Source organism: Haemorhous mexicanus, chromosome 13, assembly GCF_027477595.1.
Source record: "Haemorhous mexicanus isolate bHaeMex1 chromosome 13, bHaeMex1.pri, whole genome shotgun sequence".
Lineage (NCBI taxonomy): Eukaryota > Metazoa > Chordata > Aves > Passeriformes > Fringillidae > Haemorhous > Haemorhous mexicanus.
The window spans coordinates 18,921,363-18,943,108 of NC_082353.1; the positions used below are offsets into that span (position 1 = coordinate 18,921,363).

At 43.1% G+C, this 21,746-nt stretch overlaps 1 protein-coding gene across 1 annotated transcript; it reads left to right on the forward strand.

Moving 5' to 3' along the window:
* Positions 1-862: 862 nt before the first annotated feature.
* Positions 863-21,708, forward strand: SYNM (synemin). Its single transcript, XM_059858611.1, has 4 exons — positions 863-1,723; positions 7,053-7,177; positions 12,880-12,950; positions 14,439-21,708. The coding sequence occupies exons 1-4, from the start codon at positions 938-940 to the stop codon at positions 18,071-18,073; spliced, it is 4,617 nt and encodes a 1,538-aa protein (XP_059714594.1). The 5' UTR covers positions 863-937; the 3' UTR covers positions 18,074-21,708.
* Positions 21,709-21,746: the final 38 nt, after the last annotated feature.

Sequence of the window (21,746 nt, forward strand, 5' to 3'; positions counted from 1 at the left end):
TACAGGGTGTGATGCTTCACTGCCTCCTCACTGAGTTCCAGGCAGTCAATGAAAGGATCCAGCTGGATCCAGCCCTTATATGGTGCAAAATGAGGCCGGGAGAAGCGGGCACAGGGACGTGCAGGCTGCAGGCGCCTCGGCCCCGAGGTGAGATGTTCTTCTGCTGGGCAAAAGTTTATGGTTGTGACACAAAATCAAAACTGGAGGTGTTCCACTTAAAAGTAGTGTCATGAAGTGGCATTTGACACTTTATATAAACATAAGCCCAGCCACGGTGCAGTAGCAGCAGCAGGTGATGGCAAAGAGGGTAAATTGAGAAATTCCTTCGTGGGGAGCAGAGCAGCCGGGGCTGTGCTGGGAATGCAGGATGAGCCCAACACTGCAGTGCCAGCAGGGAGGAGGAGAATGCCAAGGAAAGGGGATCAGGACAACAATGCTGGGAGCTCCCTAAGCAGAGCTGGGCTCCTGACTAAACAGGGCCTTGTTCTCCGAGCAGGATTTGGCTCCCTGAGCTTGACTTTACTTCCCAAGCCTGGCCTTGCTCCCTGAACGGGACTCAGCTCCCTGAGTTCGACTTTACTTCCTGAGCCCAGGTTTGCTCCCTCAAAAGGGCTTTGCTCTCTGAACGAGGCTTTGCTCCCCTAGCGGGATTTGGTTCCTTAAGCCGGGCTCAGCTCCTTAAGCGGGGCTCTGCTCCCTGAGGCGGGCTCAGATTCCCGCCCAGGAACTTGGCGGGAGCTGCCAGGAGCCCGGCAGGGGGCGCCGCGGCGCAGCGGGGCGGGGCCGGGGCCGAGTGTCCGGGGCGGGGCCGGGGCTGAGGGCCGGGGCTGGGGGCGGGGCCTGTCCCGCTGCCGCGCACACCCCGCAGCTCCCGCCGCAGCCGCGCAGCGCCCGCAGCCCCGGGGCCACCGCGCCCCGACCCCCGCGGTCCGGCAAGATGTGGCGGCGCTGGGAACCGGGATGGGACGAGAAGAGGGAGCTGCAGGAGCTCAACTCCCGCCTGCGGGTCTTCGTGACCCGCGTGCGGGAGCTGGAGGAGGAGAACCGCTTTCTTGCGCGGGAGCTGGCGGAGCTGCGGGAGCAGGAGCTGATCGGGCTCCAGGTGCCCGAGCAGGAGCTGGCCTGGCTGCGGATGCAGCTGGAGGAGCTGAGCCGGGCGAAGCTGGAAGCGGAGCTGGAGCGGGACGGGCTGCGGCGGGAGCTGGAGGAGCTGCGGGCGCTGGGCGCGGAGGTGCTGGGGATGCGGCGGCGCCTGGAGCCCGAGCTGGCCGGGCAGCGGGCGCTGCTGGAGCGGCTGCGGGGCGAGTGCGTGGCCCTGGAGGAGCTGCTGCTGGAGCTGCAGGCCGAGCACGGGCACATGGCAGAGCGGCAGCGGCGGGAGGCGGTGGAGATGCGGGAGCTGCGGCTGAACCTGGCCGCCTTGCCGCCCCCCTTGGCCGGGCTGAGCCTGGAGGAGCTGGAGGAGACCTACGAGATGCTGCTCAACCAGAGCTGCCGGGAGACCCTGCTGCGCTACCAGGAGCAGATCCAGGTGCTGCAGGAGCAGGAGGCGCAGCGCAACCGGGAGAACCTGGAGCTGCTGCGGGAGGAGAGCCGGCAGTGCCGGCAGCACCTGGAGGATCTGCACCGCCAGGGCCAGGAGCTGTGCGCGCTGCGGGAGCGGCTGGAGCAGGAGATGCTGGCCCTGCAGGACCGCCACGGCGCCGAGCTGGAGGAGTACCAGGTGGGTGGCACATGGGCCCCGGCCCCGGGACTCTCCCGCTTCCCCTGACGCTCCCGTCACTCGCCTTTTCCCTTCAGTTCTGGTCCATAGCGCGATGTGAGCGACTTTCCCGTCCCTCCTCCTCGCTCCGCTCCGGGAGGTGCTAAAGCCGCTCTGGCTCGGTGTGGTCCAGGGCTTTCCCACCCCTCTTTGCCTCCTGGCAGTGGGATTTCCCCAGGCTGGAGGAGGAGGTGGCCCAGCAGGATCCTTTCGCTGTTGAGCCCTTCTCTTTGTGGGGCGGAGAGTTTCTCGGAGCCCCCGGGGGGTTTGGGCAGAGCTGGGTGCGAAGGGTGTGACTCAGAAGGGAGACGGTGACCCTGAGGACATCATCCTGGTGACAGGTGCTCCCTTCCCAACCTGCCCTCGGCAAGTGGCCAAGAGCATGGAGCAGGCACACGACCTTGCCAGGCTCCTGGCAGGGTTGGCAGGAGCGCTTGGGACACGGAGCAGTCCCTGGGAGCAAATGAACCGTGGGACACGGCCCTGAGGCTTGAGAGTGGCCTGTCCCCATCACAGAAATAATCTGGAATTTCTTCCTGTTTTACACCGGTTCCAGTGTGCCTTGAGCCTCGGGAAAAGCTTGTGGTCCCCAGCGTAGTTAAGAAAACTTTGTGTAAAGGCGAGAAGATGTTGGAGGTGTCAAGCAGGGGTTACAGCATGTGCAGCTGAGGGTTTGTTTGCTGTCAGGGTGATGTTCGGTGTGATGTGCGATCCCCCGTGCGTAGGAGGGGATCAGCTCCTGCCGGAACAGCGCAGTATCCGCTCATCCAGCTCGGAGGGGAGAGCACATATTAGATCATGCAGCCCATCCATCCGTTTCCTGAGGGCAACATTTCTTTTGTTCACTGTTAGACCCTTTATTAACACCCTGCTGGAGCTCGGTGTGTGCCTGAACCCCGTGTTTGCCCAGCTTTGTGCAGATTATGGAGATGTTGGCAGCTGGGAAGGGACTGGGACCTGTGGCTGTGTGCGTGTCTGGTTTTTGTACTCTGCTGGATTGTTTGGAAGCTGCATAGTTTGCAGATGCTGTGAACTGAGACAGATTAGGTATGTAAAAAGTAATTGGAAAGGCTCTTAACTTTTAAATATTTTTTTTTCCATTTTTGACAGGACAATTCATTCTGACAGTCACACATGTAAACATTCCCAAAGCTGTAGAAGATGACATATGTAAATCCCTCATTAATTAAATCTATCCAACAGGTAAAACCTGCTGAAAATCTAAAGAAGAAACAAATCTCTTCATTTTTTTCCATTTTATATTTAAAGTTTCTTAGATGTCCAAAACACGACCTTCTTGCTGTCTGTATTTTTATTAGGAGTTTATAAAGAGAGGCATCATTGCTCAAACTGAAAACCTCTAAATATGGAGTAAACAGAGCATTTTGTATAGCTTGCTGTCCATGCCACAAGTTTATCTTCTACAGCCAGTGAGAATGGCTTTTATTTAACTTTTTCAGCTTAGGGAGGTGTTTTTAAACCAGTCATCTCTGTATCTGGTTATATTTTTAAAGAATTTTCTTTGAAAGAGCAACTGGAGAAACCCGTTGTAGATGACAGCAATCTATTGCAGAAGTCAAACAATCAAAATCAGTGGATGCCCTTGAATGGTCCTGATGCAATGCTCCAAAATGGATTGTTATTTTGGCACCAACATCACAGACTTCTCTGGTGATCTCCTGAATGTTTGATGTCTTTAGATTTTATAGGAAAAATAGTTTCATATCTTAGCAATACAAGAAGAAGAAAAAAGTGTGACCGAAAATATCTGACCGTTTTCACGAGAAACGAAATATTATCTAGATGTATATTCAAATATTTCATAGGGTTTATTAATTCTGCATGGTATTATGTTTGGCTTTAATGAGAAATGCCTTTTTGCAGTTGCCAGTCTCCTGTACATGAGAAATAAAATCTTTTGCTCACATCCAGGAAGAAAAATTATGGAATGCGTAGGAGCAGCTGTTTCAGGTTCCATTCTTGGGATCAAAGCTTTTTTTTTTCCTCACTCATTTCTCCTACTGGCTGAAGTATGTTCAGCATGGGATTTAAACTACTCTTTAAAAAGCATCAATTCCATGCTTATTTATTGTAGAGTGTCACTTAGAAATGATACATATGTGCAGATTAAAGTCAAGTTATTATTGTTCATTGCAGCTGCAATGGCAATTAGATTTATTCATATTTTCCATATATCATCCAGTTGCCTTATATGTTCATCTTTGCCTCCTGAACTGCCCTTATCCTCACTGCAGCTTTCAGCAGTGTTAAATAGAAAAGAAGTATTTGGAGTTATAATGTAGCTGAACCAGGCAGGCAGTAAATCATACACTGGAAAATTTTCACTGGTCCTGAGTGCAAAGGGATGAACTCAGTAGATCTCTTACTTCCATAATTTTAGCTGTGTGCTACGAAAATACTGATGAAAAAACTTCTGGTGGTTTGAAAACCCTGAATTATTTGGATGTAAAACCATCCATGGCCCATCCTGCTGCTCTGAAACAGGCAGATATTTTTCACTGATAAGAGTGGGTTTAGGATCAGTTCCTGTGTCAGTGCTGTGAGCTCGAGAGAAGGAGAAAACATCTTGTCAAATGCACATTTAATGTCGATATGTCATGTTCCTTTCTCTGTGTACCAGTTTTGAGCCAGCCAAGTGCAGGGTGAGGTCCTCCCCTGCTGAGCCATGAATGAGCTATGGGATCAGTAAATAGTTCCAGATGGAAAGGGCTAGGGCCTGGAATCCTCTATTCCCTCAGTAGGTACAGCTTGGACAACCCAAGTAAATTCTTTCCCCCCTGCTGCCCTTCTAAAATTTCCCAGTGCTGCCTGGAAAGGAACACATGAAGGGTGAGAAAACAGTTTCTATTCCTTTACTTAGTCCTAGCAGGACATCACTGGGATTTGGGGGCTGTGATTGATGTGGCTGGGAAGCAGATCTTTCCCAGAGAGTCCTGTGTGAAGAAAACACCAAATCTGCCAAGTAGAGGTTACCTTTTGCAAAATGGGTTTGTTGGCTCACAGTCTGCTGGACTTTGATGGATTGGTTTCTGTGCTTTTGGTGTGCTTGGAGACAGGACTTGAGACCAGTTGTCTTCTGCTTTATGTTTGAGCATCAGTGATGGAGGGCTGGGTGTCTGGCTGTCTGCCACTCAGTCTATAGAGTGTCTGCTCCCACTGGAATTAATTCCTTTGGAACTACTGCACAGCTGGCTGGGCTATGTGGCCCCTTATGGTAATCATTAACTCCAGCTCTTGGATCCCCAGTGCTCTCCAGCCCCATGGGCAGAATCCAGGTGGCTTTTCAAACCCAGACTAGAGAACTTGGGGGTGGAGGACTGAAGCTCCTGTGTTGTTGGATAGGTTTGAACAGCCCCTGTCTTTCAGAGCTCCCCATACTCTGTAGTCCAGTGTAAAATTTCCTGTATGGATTTTTCTGGGACTGCATTTTAAAGCTCTTTTTAAGGAATGCATGCACACGTATAGGTTCTTCTGTGTTTAATTGTGCAGGCAAGAAACATCTGAATCATTTAACTTTTGTACCAGAGCTCTGAGGGACTGGTTTTCTTCTGCACCTTCTGCTGACTCCTGGTTCTGTTGCACCCTGGCCATTCTTGCTGGATAGCCTTTTCCTTTTAAAAAGCAGTACTTGTACTTTTCTTCCCTTCTCACCTCGGGATTTCCCGTCGTGTCTGTGCTGTCCTTGAGCAGGATTGCTCCCACAGAGCTGCTGAAGGTCTGCCTGGCCATGGCATGGTGCCTCCACTGGAGTCTGCAGGAGGCTGTTGGGGGGTTTGTGCTGCTCTTTCAGATTGCAGATATGATTTGTCTTCTGCCATAAAAGAGGAATTTTAAGTACACTGAAGACTGTAGGCAAGGATTGTCATGTCAAGGGAAGCATCAGTGTGATCATTTAGCAAGAGCTGCAAAGGCAAATGAAGAAAGAAATTAATGTGTTATATAGAGAACTGTACCCACGTGTATAGGCAAATATAGGCAGCTTCCTTCATAGAGCTTTATTTTTGGTTTTACTTTAAAAAACCCAAAACTATTAATGTTTGACATGCCAGTGCTTTATATTCTTAGTTCTTACTTCTGCCTAGCACATCATGCTGGCATTAACAGCAGAGTCCCCTGCTATATCTTCATTTTTATGCTATTGTTCATACTGTGATACTGGAGCACTTGCTGCCTATAAGTGATATATTTTGAATTTTTTAATACTAAACCATCAGTGCCTTCATTTTCCAGCTTGATTGCAAAGCAGTTTTCAGGATGAAATCTAAAATACACTGTTGTGAATTCTTGTATAGCATTGTACATGTGTATGAGGTTTTGCTCTGTAAATGACATTTCAGAGTTCCTGCATAGTGCAGAGTGACGTGAACAAAACAGAATTTGGCCTTTGTTGATATTTAATTTCTGTCTTCCCAGCCCCCAGAACAAAGTGCAATCTATATCATATTTGTTTGCAAGGTTAGAATTGGTATTAATATATATATAAATGACAATTCACCCTTCGTGTGAGAGCTAACACCAGTGATTAAAGCAGTTTCTACTCTTTTCTTGATTAAAGCACTTTCTACTCTTTTCTTCCTTCTGCCATTTAGTGCAAATATATATAACCTTTTATATTTATTTGTGCTGCATAAGGTCATATATTGTTATTGAGATGAAAACGAGCAATCTTTTATCCATCTTCTGAGCAGCAGTGAGGACAGAGCTGGGTGGGCCTCAAAGCAGGCATCCAAATACTGTAAAAGAACTTGAAGGAACCACTGGAGGTTCATCTTTTACCTTGTGGGCACTGTGAGTGTCTTCAGATGCTCTGATTCCAAAGCTGGTTTGAACCCACACATCTGTGGAACTGAAAATACTGATAAGGTTCTCATGGCAAAGCAATTGCTGAATTTTCTGATATCAGGTGTGATTTAACATGTCTTAAAATGACCAAATGAGTCACATTTAAGTCTTATAAAGAAGTGTATTTTCCTTGCTTTGTGTGCTTAATAACTTTTGCACAGGGCATCTGAATGGGTTTAACTGAAATAATTTACCCAGCTTAGTAAGGAATAAAATGAACTTAGCATAAAACTTGCTTCGGGAACAATTTATTTCAGCTTGTATATGGGGAGATCATGGAGCTGATTTCTTCTAGTTTTTGAAGTGATAGAGCATTGATGTATTTTTGTATAAGTTTTTTTTTAATTAAAATTTTTCTGTTTTCAGGCATTGAAGTTTACAGAATTTTATGTTCTTTCAAAACTAAAAATAATTTGTTTCTGTCCAGAGAATAATTGATGCCCTGGAAGAAGAGAAGCAGTTCCTGACCATGTCAATCACAGATTACCTGAGGGACTACCAAGAACTCCTGCAGGTGAAAGCAGGCCTCATCCTTGAAATTGAAACCTACAGGTAAGATTTGTGGTCACACTCTATTGACTAGACAGATGATAATTTAAATCCCTTTTTATAGAAATGGGAGCCCCATTCATCCTCTTTCCAGCATTTAAAATATAAACAGTGACTTGGGGAGTCTCAAGGCTCCAAAGCCAATATAAATCATAGGAATCCTATCAGCTTGGTACAAATACAGTGAGATGTAAGAAACCTTCTTAGTCCTGGTCGAGTGGATGTCAGATTGATGGGGATTTTTGGGGCAATATTTGGTTACAAGCTGAGGAGACAATATCCCTAAATTGCAATCAATAAAACGTGAGGTTTTGTAGTTGCCATCAACTTACATGGCACATTTCATTTAAATATGTTGATTAGTGACCACCTGCAGCACTGAGGTAAGCAGTGAGTTCCCCATCCTTGTTGCAGTTGTAGGATAGAGGGAAGATAACAGAAAACTCTGTTTGATGAAGTCCTGGCTTTCTCCATCCTTGATTTATTGTGAAAACATGTTTAGATCAAATGTGAGATAAGAGCAAACAACATCTCTGCTAATGAATCTTCAGGACTGCACTTCTCTCTAGCCACTAAGTAGTTGTGGGGTTGAAAATGCAGAGTAATTCTCTTGTCTGGGGAATCATGATGTACATGGCACAGAACTGATTTGGAATGAAAAAAATCCTGAATAATCCAAAACTGATGAACTGGAGGAAGATCCATCCTTCTTGTAAAGATGATGTGTTTTTTCTACAAATAGCACAATATTTTCAGCAAATTTCATTGAGATACTAATCTTCAAATACAGAGAGATGTGCAATTATTATTGAGCAAAGGGATAATTTGTGGAAATTTAATTTCAGGCTACTTCTGTATTTTTTTAAGGAGACTGCCTCTGTCATAACACTGGGTGCATTATTCATATTCAACCTGTGTAAATAGATGGGGTATTTCCAGTTAAATATCATACATGCTTCTGTGTCCTGGAGCATAAATGCTGTGTCCTGAGTGTGAGCCAGTAAGTCTGGATAAAGATAGCACCAGCTGAGTTATGGGTGAGGTGTGTGGACTGTCAATCCACTGATGCATTTGAAATTTAATTTCAGTTGCATAACTGAAAATATGGAAACTTGAAATAACTTCTGAGGATCTTGATAAGGAGTAGAGAGTGAGTAGAGAATGTCTTCACGAAAGAGCACCAACAGTCTGTTCAAGATGCCTTGTCTGCAAGGAGGCACAGACCAAGGCTGGTTTCTGGAGGAGATAAAATCACAGACAGTGGGGGACCAGTAATCTGCAGTCACTTGATAAGCAGCAGTGTGTTGCTTGGTGTTTGTTGGTGGAGTGGGACCCCTGTGATCCTTGGAAAGCCAGTAGTGTCTGGAGCATTACTGTGGAAGTGGTAGCCAGTTGTGATCCTTATCTCTGTGTGTTAATTCTGTTAACTTTGCTAAAAAACATGATTCTCCTGAACTTAATCCCAGCTCTGTTGTTGACTTTCACTGCTGTCGTTAAACTTTCGCCCTTGGTTTATTCATCTGCAAAACAGGATTAGCACTGTCACAATAACAGAATTATCAGAGTTGTTTTGATGATTAGTATTCATCCAGAACTAGGAATGATAATGCCCAGATATTCATTTGTTTGAAAACCTCGTAAGCCCATGAAATTCTGGAATTTCTCCAGAGTGGTATCACTGATTATCTGAGCATTATTGGTTTGTCTAAGGATTCCCTGCCCTGGTTAATGAAAGAAGAACAATTCAGCATCACCTGCAGTGTGTTTGTTGTCCAGTTAAGAAGCTCCTTAATCTGAAGGCTTTCTTCATCTGATGGATGTGAATGCAGCTTGGGTCACTGATGGTCTTGGCAAGGCAGATGTCAGTGGAAAAATGAGCCTCTACCCACTGAAGATGAGATAAGAATAAGAGAATGGGCCTTGCCACAGATAAAAAACATGCAAATGCCAGCAAACAAACTTTTTTTAAAATATCAGAAGCTGAAAAGCTATTGTTTTGTGGTTTTACATTTATGCAGTTTTACCTCTTCCCCTTCTCTTCTTTTTCTCCCTTTATTCGAGAAAATAGTTCCTTCCTACTTGTGTGTCTCTGTCAACCCTGCTGTGGGAGGGGGCCCAGCCCATAAAGTCAAGTAGGAGAATTTTGGACAGCTCACTCATGTGCTTTTTCAAATCCTGTTCTTCTCCCAGGTCTTTTTACCTGTGGAAAAAAGGGCATGTGAACACAGCTTCAGTTGGTTTTCACAGAGGATGCTGGCATATACCCTGGCTTATGCATACTGGAAACAAAAGGCACCTATTCACACTCAGTCCAGTGTCCTGAACTTTCCATGGAGAGCTTCCCACCAAGGCCCTGGCATTTCCTTTCCTCCTGGCCCTATAGGTTAAGGGTGTGGTTGCTGGTCTTGGAGCCTTCTTTTTACCTCCCACCCTGTGTTTTGTCTTTGTTTTACAACTCCTGCAGCTCTGTTGCAAGGTCAGTTCTTTCCATTAGTCACCATTGCTCTTGGACTGGGAAGAAGGATCACTCTTGCAAGGAACACCCTTCCTTGAGGTCCAAGTGTATTTGCTCTCTGACTCTGCTCACCCTTCCTGCTCTGGGAGCTGAGATTCACTCAGGAAGAGAAATATGTGGCTTTGTGGACTTATACCTCATGGGAATATTCATTCCTAAACCCTTTTCTCACCGTTGAAGTAAATATTTACTAAGTGTCTCACAGTTTTGTTCTGTGTCCTTGGAACCCTTCAAAACCACAGCTACTTAACTATGCTTAGGTTTTATTTCCAGAGAGAAGTGGTGAATTAGTCACCCTGTAAAACTCTTGATTTTAAAAGGAGATAGAAAACCTGCCTAGAATCTGAATTACTCTCAGGCCTTTCTCCCTAGCTAGCAGAAACTTCTCTTCACATAGCAGAGGCTGCCCAGAGGTTCAGGAGCTTTTCTGTCCTCTCTAAAATATGTTGTTGAAGGGTAAAATACTTCACTTTGAAATTCCAGTGTCATACAAGTGTTCTGTTCAGGTTTCCACCCTGCATTCTGAAGCACCAAAGGCTACATAACTTTTTTTTCTTTTTTATTTCCATAGTCTCTGAACCATTAGGATTTCTGAGCACGCTTGCCAGGTGGACTTAGACTTGTGCTCCTCCATCAACACATCTGAGCCTTTCCATGCCTTCCTCTCACAGAATCATCACCAGCATTAAGCTCCTCTGAGCTACTCAACACAGCTTTTAAAGCCAGTCTCATTACTTCCCCTTCATAACTGGTACCATCCAATAGGTTCCACTCCTGTATGGGCTTTATTTTGAGAACACACTGAGTTTCAACACCTGGGGAATTTAACATGCAGTTACCTGCTGTTCTTCACACCCCTCATCCTCCTGTCCTGGGAGGATGGAAAAAGGATGTGGAATGGCCTTGACCCCCCTTTCTGGAGAGGTGGGATTTTATTGTAACTCCTTAGCAAATACCCAGGATAGAGAGGATGATTTTTTTATGGCTTGCTGGCAACTGCCTCATCTGAGATTCTGGTTTCTGTGGTTGAAATGAAGTCATTACTGTCCTGAATGCCCATAATAAAATTTGCACTACATTCTTTTGTTCTCTCTCCCCACCCCAACCACTTTATCTCCTCCTCCTGCTCTCATGGACTGTTTTTTTCTGTTGTCATCCAGCACAGGCTGATGAGCATGTCCCTGCTAACTTTAGATAAATGACATTAATAATGAGATGAGCTAACGGTGCAGTTGGTTTATTTTCTGGTAACACTTAAATTAAGTGCTAGCAAAAAGGGGAATAGATGTCATTTGGGACCTGATTTCCAGGAAGTAGCTGACATGGTTATTTTTTTTAGAAGAGTGCTGCTTAGGGCACTATTTTTTTTTACTATTATTATAAATGCTTAAAAGTTCATACAGTTGAAATTAATTCTTTGGGCAGTTTAAGTTTAAAAGCAGACCTTACCACCAAGAGGTTATTATTAGGAAAGGATGCAGAGGAATAGAGAAGCAAAATGACTTGTATAAACTCAAGCTATGGTCAAGCTGAGCAGCACAAGCTGAGTTTGCTGGCTCAGTGCAGTGCACTGCCCTTTCTCATGCCAGTTTAGTAAGCCAAACTCAGTTTAACATTTTCTTGGGTTTCTGATAAGCATGAGGTCATACATATTATGAAGTGCCCAGTAAAATTCTGGTTCTCTGTCCAGTTTTACAGAGGTTTCAGGAAGCTTTGCCTTTCACTTTCAGTAGTAACACTTCAGATCCAGCTTTTCTGTGGGCTGCTGCCCTTTGCCATATACAGTTACCTCCTGGAACTTATTTTTAGTGACTTCATAGGTTGCTGCAGCAACTGAACAACTGTTGTTTTAACAGCAGCCAGAAATCCTTAGTCAAACTCCCTGCATTCCTGCTTTCCTTCGTCATGGTTAACACTTTCACTGCCAGCTCCTGCATGTGTTTCTGCAGCGTCACCACCAGCTTCTCTGGCAGGTCTGGCAGAGCAATTTGTTTGGCACTCACTGGCTTCATCAGATCAGATGTTTGGTCTTGGGAGCATTACATGTGTTGAAGGGATCTAATTCCCATGAAGCTTCTCTCAGTATGGAGAAAGATAAATTGCTTTTACTGTGGGTTTTTTCAACTCAAAATAGAAGGAAGGATGCCCATCTGAGCCTGTTTTAAGTAGTTCTAACCTGGCTTTTTTTCTGGATCTAGACAAATCCATCAAGGCTAAGAAAACCTTGCTAATGATATTTTGCTAGTGCCAAAGTGATCAGTCATGAGAAGTGTGAAGTAAACAGCTGATGCTTAAAACACCTGCTTTGTTATTTTTGACATAAATGTCCAGCAGAGGTGTTTGTGCCCCAATCCTAAGGAGCTTTCAGCTCCTGCCCCAGGGAGTCAGAAGCCTTGGCTATCACAGTCCTCCAGCCTCACTCTTGCCAGCTTTGATGTTGCAGCTGTGTCTTATCAGTGCAGAACATCTGGCATTCCAAACCCAGAAATGCTGTAACTGGCTGGTAGGAGCAGCATAAACCCACCCAAGTTACTGTTCTGACTGCAACATTGCCTTGCACAGGGAATGACCCTGATGTAGCATCTCCAGGCTGCTGCCCCAGCACTTCCTGGAAGTGTGGGAGCTGTTGGAGTGTCACTGCCAAAAGGGACAGGGACAGACAGAGAGGGCATTAAAGGAAACCAAGCAGTTTCTGACACAGAGAATTTCCCTACTCCTTTTTTTGTGAAATGTGTTGTGCTGATTTCCAACGGATTAGGAACTAAGAATAGTTAATTTAACACTGTAAATTGTTTTCCACAGCCTTGTGTTTCATAGCAGAAGTTTTGTTTCCTTCATTTTTCATTTCAAAATGATAGAACTTGCAAATCCTCCTGTAACAGTCCCCTCATATCACACTTCAACAGCACCTTTACTACTCTTTTACAAACAGGAAGGTTGCTGTCATTTTTGGTTTTTTTTTTTTTTTTTTCATTTTTGCATTTTCTTTGTAAAACATCTTGCCCAGAGAAACTGTGGCTGCCCCATCCCTGGAAGTGTTCCAGGCCACGTTGGATGGGACTTAGAGCAACCTGGAATAGTGGAATGTGGCAACTACAGGATAATTGTTTCAATTTCTAAGACTTCTAAATGTAAAACATTATGCTTATTGTTCACAGTATTTTAATGAAATGCCCTTTGTGTTTTGCAGAGCTTTGTTAGAAGGGGAGAGCAAGCCATGGATTATATGGAGAGAAGAGTATGCAGGGAAACTGCCTCAAGGTAAAATATGACTATTTTAAAATTAATTTTTAATTAAATTAAATATAACTGGAAATTATTATGTTATACTGTTCCTGATGTATATTTTAATGGGTGTATTGCAAAGTGAATATTGAATTAGTTTTGAGTGTTAATATTTTAAATCAACGTGTTGCTCTTCTGTGTGAGTTACCTTATAAAATCATGGCTTGAGTGGAGAATGTAAGGAGTGATGTTTTGTAGCTCTAAAGAACTTTTGGATGCCCATAGGTCTTAAGAGAGTTCTGAAGTATAAAGCAAGAAGTGTTTAACAGAACATGTAGTTAAAAATATGGAGTTCATCATCCTGAGGCATTGTGAGTGTTAAAAAGTTCACGTGGGTTTAAAGAGATATTTTAGCAGAGTAATGAAAGACAAACCAGAGACTTACTAAACATAAAGATACCATTTCTATCTTAGGAGCTGCAAATCTCTGGAGGCTGTGAGAGTATACAAGGGAAGTATCACTGTTTACTTGCCCGGTTCTTATACTCTTCCCTGTGTATCTACTCTTGGTCCCTGCAAACAGGATCTTAGATAAGATGGACCTTCACCGTGACTGCTGTGGTCATTGCAATTAATAACAGAATTAATCTGGATAATACTAATGAGTTTAACAATGTGGGATCATTACTGTAGTCCCAGAAGATGTTTGAAGGCTGTGTGTGTAGCAGGAAATCCAAGAGGCTCAGGCTGAAATGCTCTCAGAGACCTGCTTGTGCTGTTAAATTGTGAGGGCTGTGCCTGCATCTGGACTAGCCAGTACTTCTGCAGACAATGCTCAGGCATATTCACAGAATAGGGAAGGAACAGAAAATATACAGGAAACACTACCAAAAGTCAGAGGAGGTGTGATAGCTTTTTAGGAGTGAGAGATGTGAGTGGTGCAGTACTGGCTGGTCTTAACTGTCAGATATTCCTGGCTCATTGTATTAATTTCTATAGATAGAGCCTAAAAGGTTCTTTGTTTCTCTCCCTTGTTGTGCTTTACTGTATGGCTATGAAGGTTCTATTTGTGTTTGCAGTTTCTAGTATGTGGTGGCAGGTGTGCCATTAAATGTCAATAGGAACTAAGAAACTTCAGGCAACTTAGGCTAATGAAGCAAAAAACCCAGCCTGTGATATTAACATACATTATTGAATAAGAAGTTGTAAATGAACTTCAGTATAAATATAAAAAGTGTAATTCCTCAATAAATGCCACAATACCCAGTAGTGCACAACAGGTAAAATTGGCAAGACCTTGCAACTTGAGAAAAAGCTTTGCTTTCAGCTTTAATGTAATTTATGCACAGACTTAATTAACAGGCAAAACCTACAGGAATGCCTTTACCAAGCTCCACTGAAAATGAAGACATGATTTCTTTCAAAAAAAATAGTGCATGTTTTCTTTGTTCATGCCTCTTATTTGATGATATTTTTGATACAAACCATTATTTTAATGCTTGGTCACCTGTGCTCTCTTTGCAGATATTATAAACACTTCCTATAACTACACTGATATTTACTCTACTTATCAAGAAAGTAATAGAAGTAAAGCTTCACCAGCTCCCAGGATCACTGACACGAGGCACAGAATGCCAGTGACAAATCTGAGCAGCTCTGCACATTACTCAGCCCACTCCACTCAGGCTGGATCACACTCAACAACAGGGGGAAGAACTTTTGGAAGGGACCTGCTTGGTTCAACATATCGCCCTTCAACGACTGTCACAAAGGATGAAAGGATTGTAACAGACCACAAAGAACTAAGAACATTTACTCCAGATTTCAGTAGCTGGAGAAGCACTGAAATGCAGCAAAAGAGGATTCCAGAAAGGAAGAAAACAGAAGTTACAACTTCATCCACAGTATCTTTTTCAAAAGAATCAGCACATGCTGAAAGATCAGACAAGGACCACAAGCCTGATGCTGAAAGAAGTAAACCAGGCTTCACTAGATTTCCAGCTTATGAGCTGATTACCAATGCAAAACCATCTAAATATGAAGAAACTATAATTGAAACTCGGACCACGCTAAAAGACAAAAGAGGAGGCAGCAAACCAACTGATGAGAAGCCATCTCTGCTGAAAGAAAAAGATAAGCTGGAGAAACAAACTAAGGATGAGAAAACTGATGAGAAAACTTTTATAGAAGAAACTGTCGATTTTGGGAGGAAGACTGAGCAGAAAAAATACATCCATGAGGAAGTTAGCCAGAAGATAACAGGGAGTGATATTTCTGCTGCAAGAACTTTGAAAAGTGAAGCAACCAAAAGAGATGCAACTGTGACCTCGGAATCAAGAAGCAAAGATGTCATTGAGGTACCAATCACTATTGAAAGGCCTGTTCCTGACAAAGGGCCTCAGAGAAATAAAGAAATAAGGGTACAAGGTGTTAAAACTTCCATAGGAAGAGAAACAGATGAACATGTAACTCAGTCTGCTGAAACTCACCAAGTGAGGATTTCAGAAGCAGAGTCCAGTCTGGAAAGTCAAGAGCAAATTAGGGATGGGACCCCTAAAATGGGAGCTCTGCCAACTGAAAGCATAGCAGAGAATATTGTTGCTGACATTCTTAAAAGTTTCACACAGTCTTCTAGTTCACAGATGGCAACAGACACCAAAGTGACCCATTTTGATAAGAAAGAACAAGAAGATGAAGGGAAAATAAAGACTGAGTTCACAGTGCAGTCTCAAGTTCAAGAAGACATAGCTATTTCTGATGAAGGTGACTTAGGACATCTATCAAACCAAGATGTTAGAAAAGTGATTCGAGAGGGCGTGGAGGGAACTCCTTCCAAAGAGGAGATAGAAGATATTGTCCATCATGGCCTGAAAGGAAGCGAGAGCGGAAAGAACGTGTCTGTGAATGTGGAGATTGTAGAGGAGCCGCTGGATTACACCACCGATGAAAGGACTGATTTTTCAACACCTTTCCAAGTAGAAGAAGTGGAGGATTCATTCCCTGAGAGGGAGAGGCGTTATGGTGAAGAGGAACAAAACATCACCTTCACGTATGAAGATGTCAAAAAGAAGAAACCGCGCCATGAGAGCTTCACGCGCGTGGAAGAGGTAACCGAGGAAGATGACTCACCTATTGAACAGAAATATTTTGTATCTGTTCCTGATGAACATCCTGTTATTAATGAAAAAGATGATGACTCAGTATATGGGCAAATTCATATTGAAGAAGAATCAACTATTAAATATTCTTGGCAAGATGAATTTTTGCAAGGCACGCAAAGTAAGAGAGAGGAAGGTGCGAGGTCTCCAGAAGAAACCTACAAAGTGGTGGGGGAGGAAGCGAGTGCCCATATTTTAAAAGAGCATCCTGAAGGTGAAAGATCCCATGTTGAATCCATTGTTATTGAAAAAGAAATTAAAATTCCCCATGAATTTCAGACTTCAATAAAAGGGCTTTTATCCAAGGAAACGAAGGACCCTAAACATCAGTTGAAGGAAGCTTTAGAGCAGTTGGAGGGCAGTCTTCCAGAAAGTGTGAAAGAGGAGCTCTCTGCATTAACAAAAGACAACAAAGTGGATGCTAGTAATTTGGCATTTGATATCAAAAAAGTTGATCAGAAGGAGGAGGGGGGCTCAGTCACCATTGTCGCTGAAGTCAATCTATCCCAGACCCTTAATACTGATGAATTTGATGTTAGTCAGCTTGGTGAAGTAATCACAAGCGACAAGGAGAAGGCAACAATACACTCCCTGAAGGAAGAGAGCTCAGATAGGAGCAGTGCAGAAGATTCTTCCCACAGTGACAAATACACTCCTTTTGCTGACCAAGAGATCTACAGCTCCTCCATGACCAGGCGGAGTGGTGGCACTGGCTATCACACCACTGAAAGGGTTGTTTATGACGGTTCGGTTTTGGAAGCTGCAGATTATGGTGAGGCCTCTTACTCATCACACTCAGCTGATGAGACCAAGTCCCAGAGGCGTGTCAGGGTTGGCCCAGCAGAAGTCCAGAGGTTTGAGCAGGTCCTGTATGAAGGGCCTGGTTCTGAAACGCTGGAGCTCAGTGCTACAGAAGATGTTGTTCAGAGAGAGGGGCTGTCAGAATTCAGCCAATCTGTGAAGCACTTTAAACTGGGCCCCGAGGAAATCCAAACCACAGAACAAGTAATTTTTACAGGCCCCATTACTACAGTTGTAGAAGAGATGGATTCTGGAAATCTTTCTCAGAAGGTCTCAACAGACTTCAGCAGGACCACAAGACGTGTCACAGTAGGATCAAGGCAAGTGACTGAAGAAGTCTCTTTTGAGGGGTCGGGTTCAGACTCTCTGGCACTCAATAGCTCTGATGGCCTTTCCCAGGCTGAAGGGGCTGTGGATGTCAGCAGATCTATGAGGCACTTCAGGCTGGGCCCAAAAGAGGTTCACACTGAGCACGTTATCTTTGAAGGACCCATCTCTGGTAAAGTGGAGGTCAGCAGCACGAGGGACTTCTCACAGGCAGAAAGTTCGGTCAGACAAATCCAGATGGGTCCCCAGGGATTTATGACAGCTGAAGAGATCATCTACCAGGGGCCTGCCTCTGAGCACACAGAAATCACTGAACTGGAAGACCAGACCCTTTCAGGAGGCTCAAGAGCCTTCAGGCACGTTAAAATAAGTCCTGCAGGAACTCATGCTGAGGAAATCATCTTCTCAGGACCCATTGCTGGAGTGGTAGAAGATCTTTCACAAATAGCAGAGTCATCTGAGAGCAGCAGCTCTGTGAAGCATATTAAAGTAGGCTCCAGGGAAACAGCTTACACTTTCCAAATGGATGTTTCCAATCTGGGTGGATCATCTACAGTGAAGAGTGGAGAACAGCAAGGGGCAACGCCGGTGTCCGGCAAGCGAGAGCCTTCTGCTGGTCAGCCACAGGTCATCGTTGAAAGCAACCAGCTTGCAGGAAATGAAAGCACAAGAAGTGGCTACGTTCTCTCCAGTTTTTCCCAAGATCAGGGTGAAAAGGTGGTGGAGCAGTCATTTTTTGATCAAACTGTGCAGTTGCAAAGAACGGTCGGCCAAAGGTCAGATACTTCTGAAGAGAAGAAAGTCGCTTTTGTCTACCTGGACCATGAGGAGGAAGATGATGAGGAGAATGATAATGATGGACAGTGGTTCTGAAAGGACTCTCTGATGAAGCCTACATAGCAGTTTGTTTATACGTATTTTGTATTATCCTTTTTCTTTTAAAGAGAAAAAAAGGGATGGGGAAACACTCAAACTATTTAGATTATTAATGCTGGACTGAGAAGTATTGAATTTAAGCCTCTATTCAGCACATTTTATTTTTTTGGGAGAGATCGTGCTATTAATATTTTTCCTCAGAATTCTGTGTCTAATATTTTCAGATTTTTCCACCCATAGAAACAGGAATTTGCTACTGGGGAATTCAAAGGATTCTATTTTTTTTGTTTGTTTTATAGCACATCAACTTTTAAATGTGTGCTTGAATAGGACTTTTCAAATTATTTTTTTCTTAATACTGTATTGTACTTGGTTACTACAATATTACTATGCAATTCTATTGAATTTCAAGCTACTAACCACAAATTTAACAGAATATGAGACTAATGACTGGTAGTAGCTGATTTTCAGTTCCATTTCTGCGTGCTTATATGCAATACCTAATGCATACATTATAAGAGACAGTTATTACAACTATAAAATTAAATATGATCCTGTAGGATCAAACTAAGCATAGCAAGAATTGACAAAAGTGACATTATTTGTATAGCTTGAATGCAGTGCAAAAAAGAAAGAGTTAACACTGAGGTAAGAATTTCTCACGGTATTCCAGGTGAGAAATAGTGAATTTTATGGTTAGACAGTAGTATATTTAATAACTCTAAAATGAAAACAAATTTGAAAACTAGACTGGATAGTGTTCCCACTGAGGTAAGGAGAACTCCTTACAGATTCAGTGGCTGTGTACATTAGTAACCTCAACTTACTTTGCAGTTTATGGGTTACCTGATAGTAGGTATTGCTAAAGGCAAGTGTGAAGAGTCAAACATGATTACATAGTGCCTAATTTCCTAACACAGTGAAATTAGCTGATATGTGTCCTCTTAGAAGGAAACTTTTACAAATGACATTGATGACACTTATGATCATTGTGTGTCAGCTCATTCCCAGATAATCCTTTGTTTACAAACAAGATGTCCTTTTTAATCACTCCCCCTGCAAACCCAACCTGAGATTTGAATTTTTCTTCCGTTTTTTTCTTTCCTTTGAATGTAATATGTGCCTCAGGCCAAAGTTGCCTTCTACTTAAATTGTTTGCAAATAAGCTAATTTCACTTGGATTGCACATTGGTCGAATGAAGGACATAATTTCACTTTATAATTCAGTGACTTCATAAGTTCAGCTTGGAAGCCAGCACAGCACCACTGGCTGGCCTGACCTGGGCGGTGCTGGCAGTAACAAAAACAGCAGCCAAAATATTGTCACTGGGGTAAGAAATACCATACTGGGCACGTATGGAAGTAACAAATAGAGGTGAGAAGCTGCTGTTTCTGCACACACACACTCACAAACACAAGCACACTCTCGCTCACTGTGCCCACCTCTGCAGAGCAGACACACACCTGGCTCCGGGTGGCTGAGCAGCGCCAGCCCGGCCGGTGCTGACTCCCAGAGTTTTTTCCTGTGGTTATGTAAGCCTAGTTTTGTGTGTGCTGATCCATCTTAGAATCCAGTTAGACTATCTTAGTCTGGCATGACTAGTCACTTTTCAAATTCCTTACTATTAACAGAAGTAGATTTCTCAAAGCTGACTGCTGCTTTATACTATGAATGTAAATGCAAAGCTGAGAAGCTCCATGCTGACTGACATATCCTGCTCTCTCAGATATAGGACAGTTTAATCCATGTGTGCCTTAGTTTTACTAAGTTTGAAACTGTTCAAAGCTATTCATGTTCCAAAGATTAACTCATGAGGTTTGTCTGCACTGCAAAATTTTCTCAATGTTTTCCTCATTTTGTCTGGAATCATTTGTTGAAATTGGAAATCCCATCAACAGCTGGAAAATGAACAGGAAACTGAGTTGTTTAGAAGCACTAAAGGCATGTAATCTAAGCTTATTTATACTGTTCATTGTGTACTAGATAATATTTTTTTGAAAATTATTCCTATATGCTCAGAAAAGAGCTTGTGCTTCCTTTTATAAATAGGATGTTAATTATTGTAATACTTCCAATCTCATCCTATACTTTTGTTTCCTTAGTTGACTGTATGATTTTAAAGGTGGCAACATCTCTGTGTTTAATAATCATGAATAAGCCAGAATTTTCCAGCTAGATGCCATACTGTCAGTAATCAGATTCTGTACTTCGAGTATCAAATAACTGCATGAAGGAAGAAGTCAGGTCTGTAGTAAGCAAAAGAGGTAAAAATAATGAGGTAAGTTTTCTTGGAATTTTATTCAAGACTTACCATTCTCTGTAAAGCAGATAAAAGAATATCTGCAGAAAATATATTTAGCAACCAACAAGAAGCTACTTACAATGCCAAGCCCATTTACTGATACATCGTGGAATCTCTGACAGATTCAGGTGCTCCTTAGGAACAGTGATGCCAAAACTGTTCTGTTTGTCTTCACCTGCTGGGAGGATTATAAGGTAAGGTGAGGGAATAAACCAGTGAGGGGCAAGTGACTCATAAAATGTAGGTGCCCTTAGCATTGAAGGATTTAAAAAAATTAAAAATCAGTGTTGCTTCCACTGAGGCAACAACAGCTCTTCAGAAATTCCTTTGCACATCACTGTCAGATGCAGTAGGTTATGCCAAGATACATTTCTGTTTTGATAGTCTGGAGGAAAAATTTGTTCAGTGAACTTTATTTCTATTTAAGAGCAGGATTTTAATCAATTATTGGGAAGCTGGATTATTGTAGAGTGCTAGAAATGTGCATTAGCATGACTTTAAAATATTTTAACATTTTAGGCACTGTTCCTTTGCATGAAGAAAGGCTGTGAAAACAAAGTTGCCTCACATATAAAAATTCAAGTTTTAAAAAGGTTTTAATATAAGCAACCCATTTTCCACTTAGTTCTTATTAACCTGAGACATTTAGACATAATGGTAACTTTTGGATAATTCTACCTTCAGACAGCAGAGTGTATTTAGGTGGGCAGTCATATCCAGCACGCCTTGTGGCTGCATGTGCAGAACTGGGGCTGTAGGTCCATGAATTACTAATGAGAGCAAACATAACCTACTCCCTGGTGTACTAACTCACCCAAGGTGATCCCTTTCTGCATAATTATATCCCGTGGCTGAGCAGATTGGTGACACCCTCAGTCAGCATGCACTTCTGAAGCTTACTCATATTATGCTTTTTATTAAATAGAAATAAAAACTTTACCGCTGAGTTTGGATTAAACAAAACGCTTTTCAAATACAATTAGTATTTTGGGGAGGGTAAAAACTATGTTATTTCTCTGCTGAAATAGATCAGAAGTGGGGCACTGTTTTTTCAAATGTGTAAACCACTGGTCTAAGAAGCAAATAGAGCATAGAAGATAAAGAAGGATGTGTGAGATAGCAAGAGCTCTGTGCTGCTGATGTTTGTGAACAGCAGGTGTTTCAAAAGACGGTCAGAATGTTGAACCTGGGTTTGTTGATGTCAGCTGTGTGAAACTTTGCAGGCAGCTTGTGTTCTGGTCATTTGCAATGAAACTGCGTTTTTTGTGGTGGTATAAGCTTTGTGATTTTACACTTTTTCACTCTTGAGTATTAAACAATGAAAATCAATGCAGATGTTTCTCCTTCTTCCTGTCTGATGTTTTTAA

Bases quoted from the DNA above. Each gene is read 5' to 3' on its own strand.
- SYNM (XM_059858611.1), top strand. From the start codon at position 938: ATGTGGCGGCGCTGGGAACCGGGATGGGACGAGAAGAGGGAGCTGCAG. The intron at 1,724-7,052 runs GTGGGTGGCACA...GTTTCTGTCCAG, and splicing joins CCGAGCTGGAGGAGTACCAG to AGAATAATTGATGCCCTGGA. The intron at 12,951-14,438 runs GTAAAATATGAC...CTCTCTTTGCAG, and splicing joins TGCAGGGAAACTGCCTCAAG to ATATTATAAACACTTCCTAT.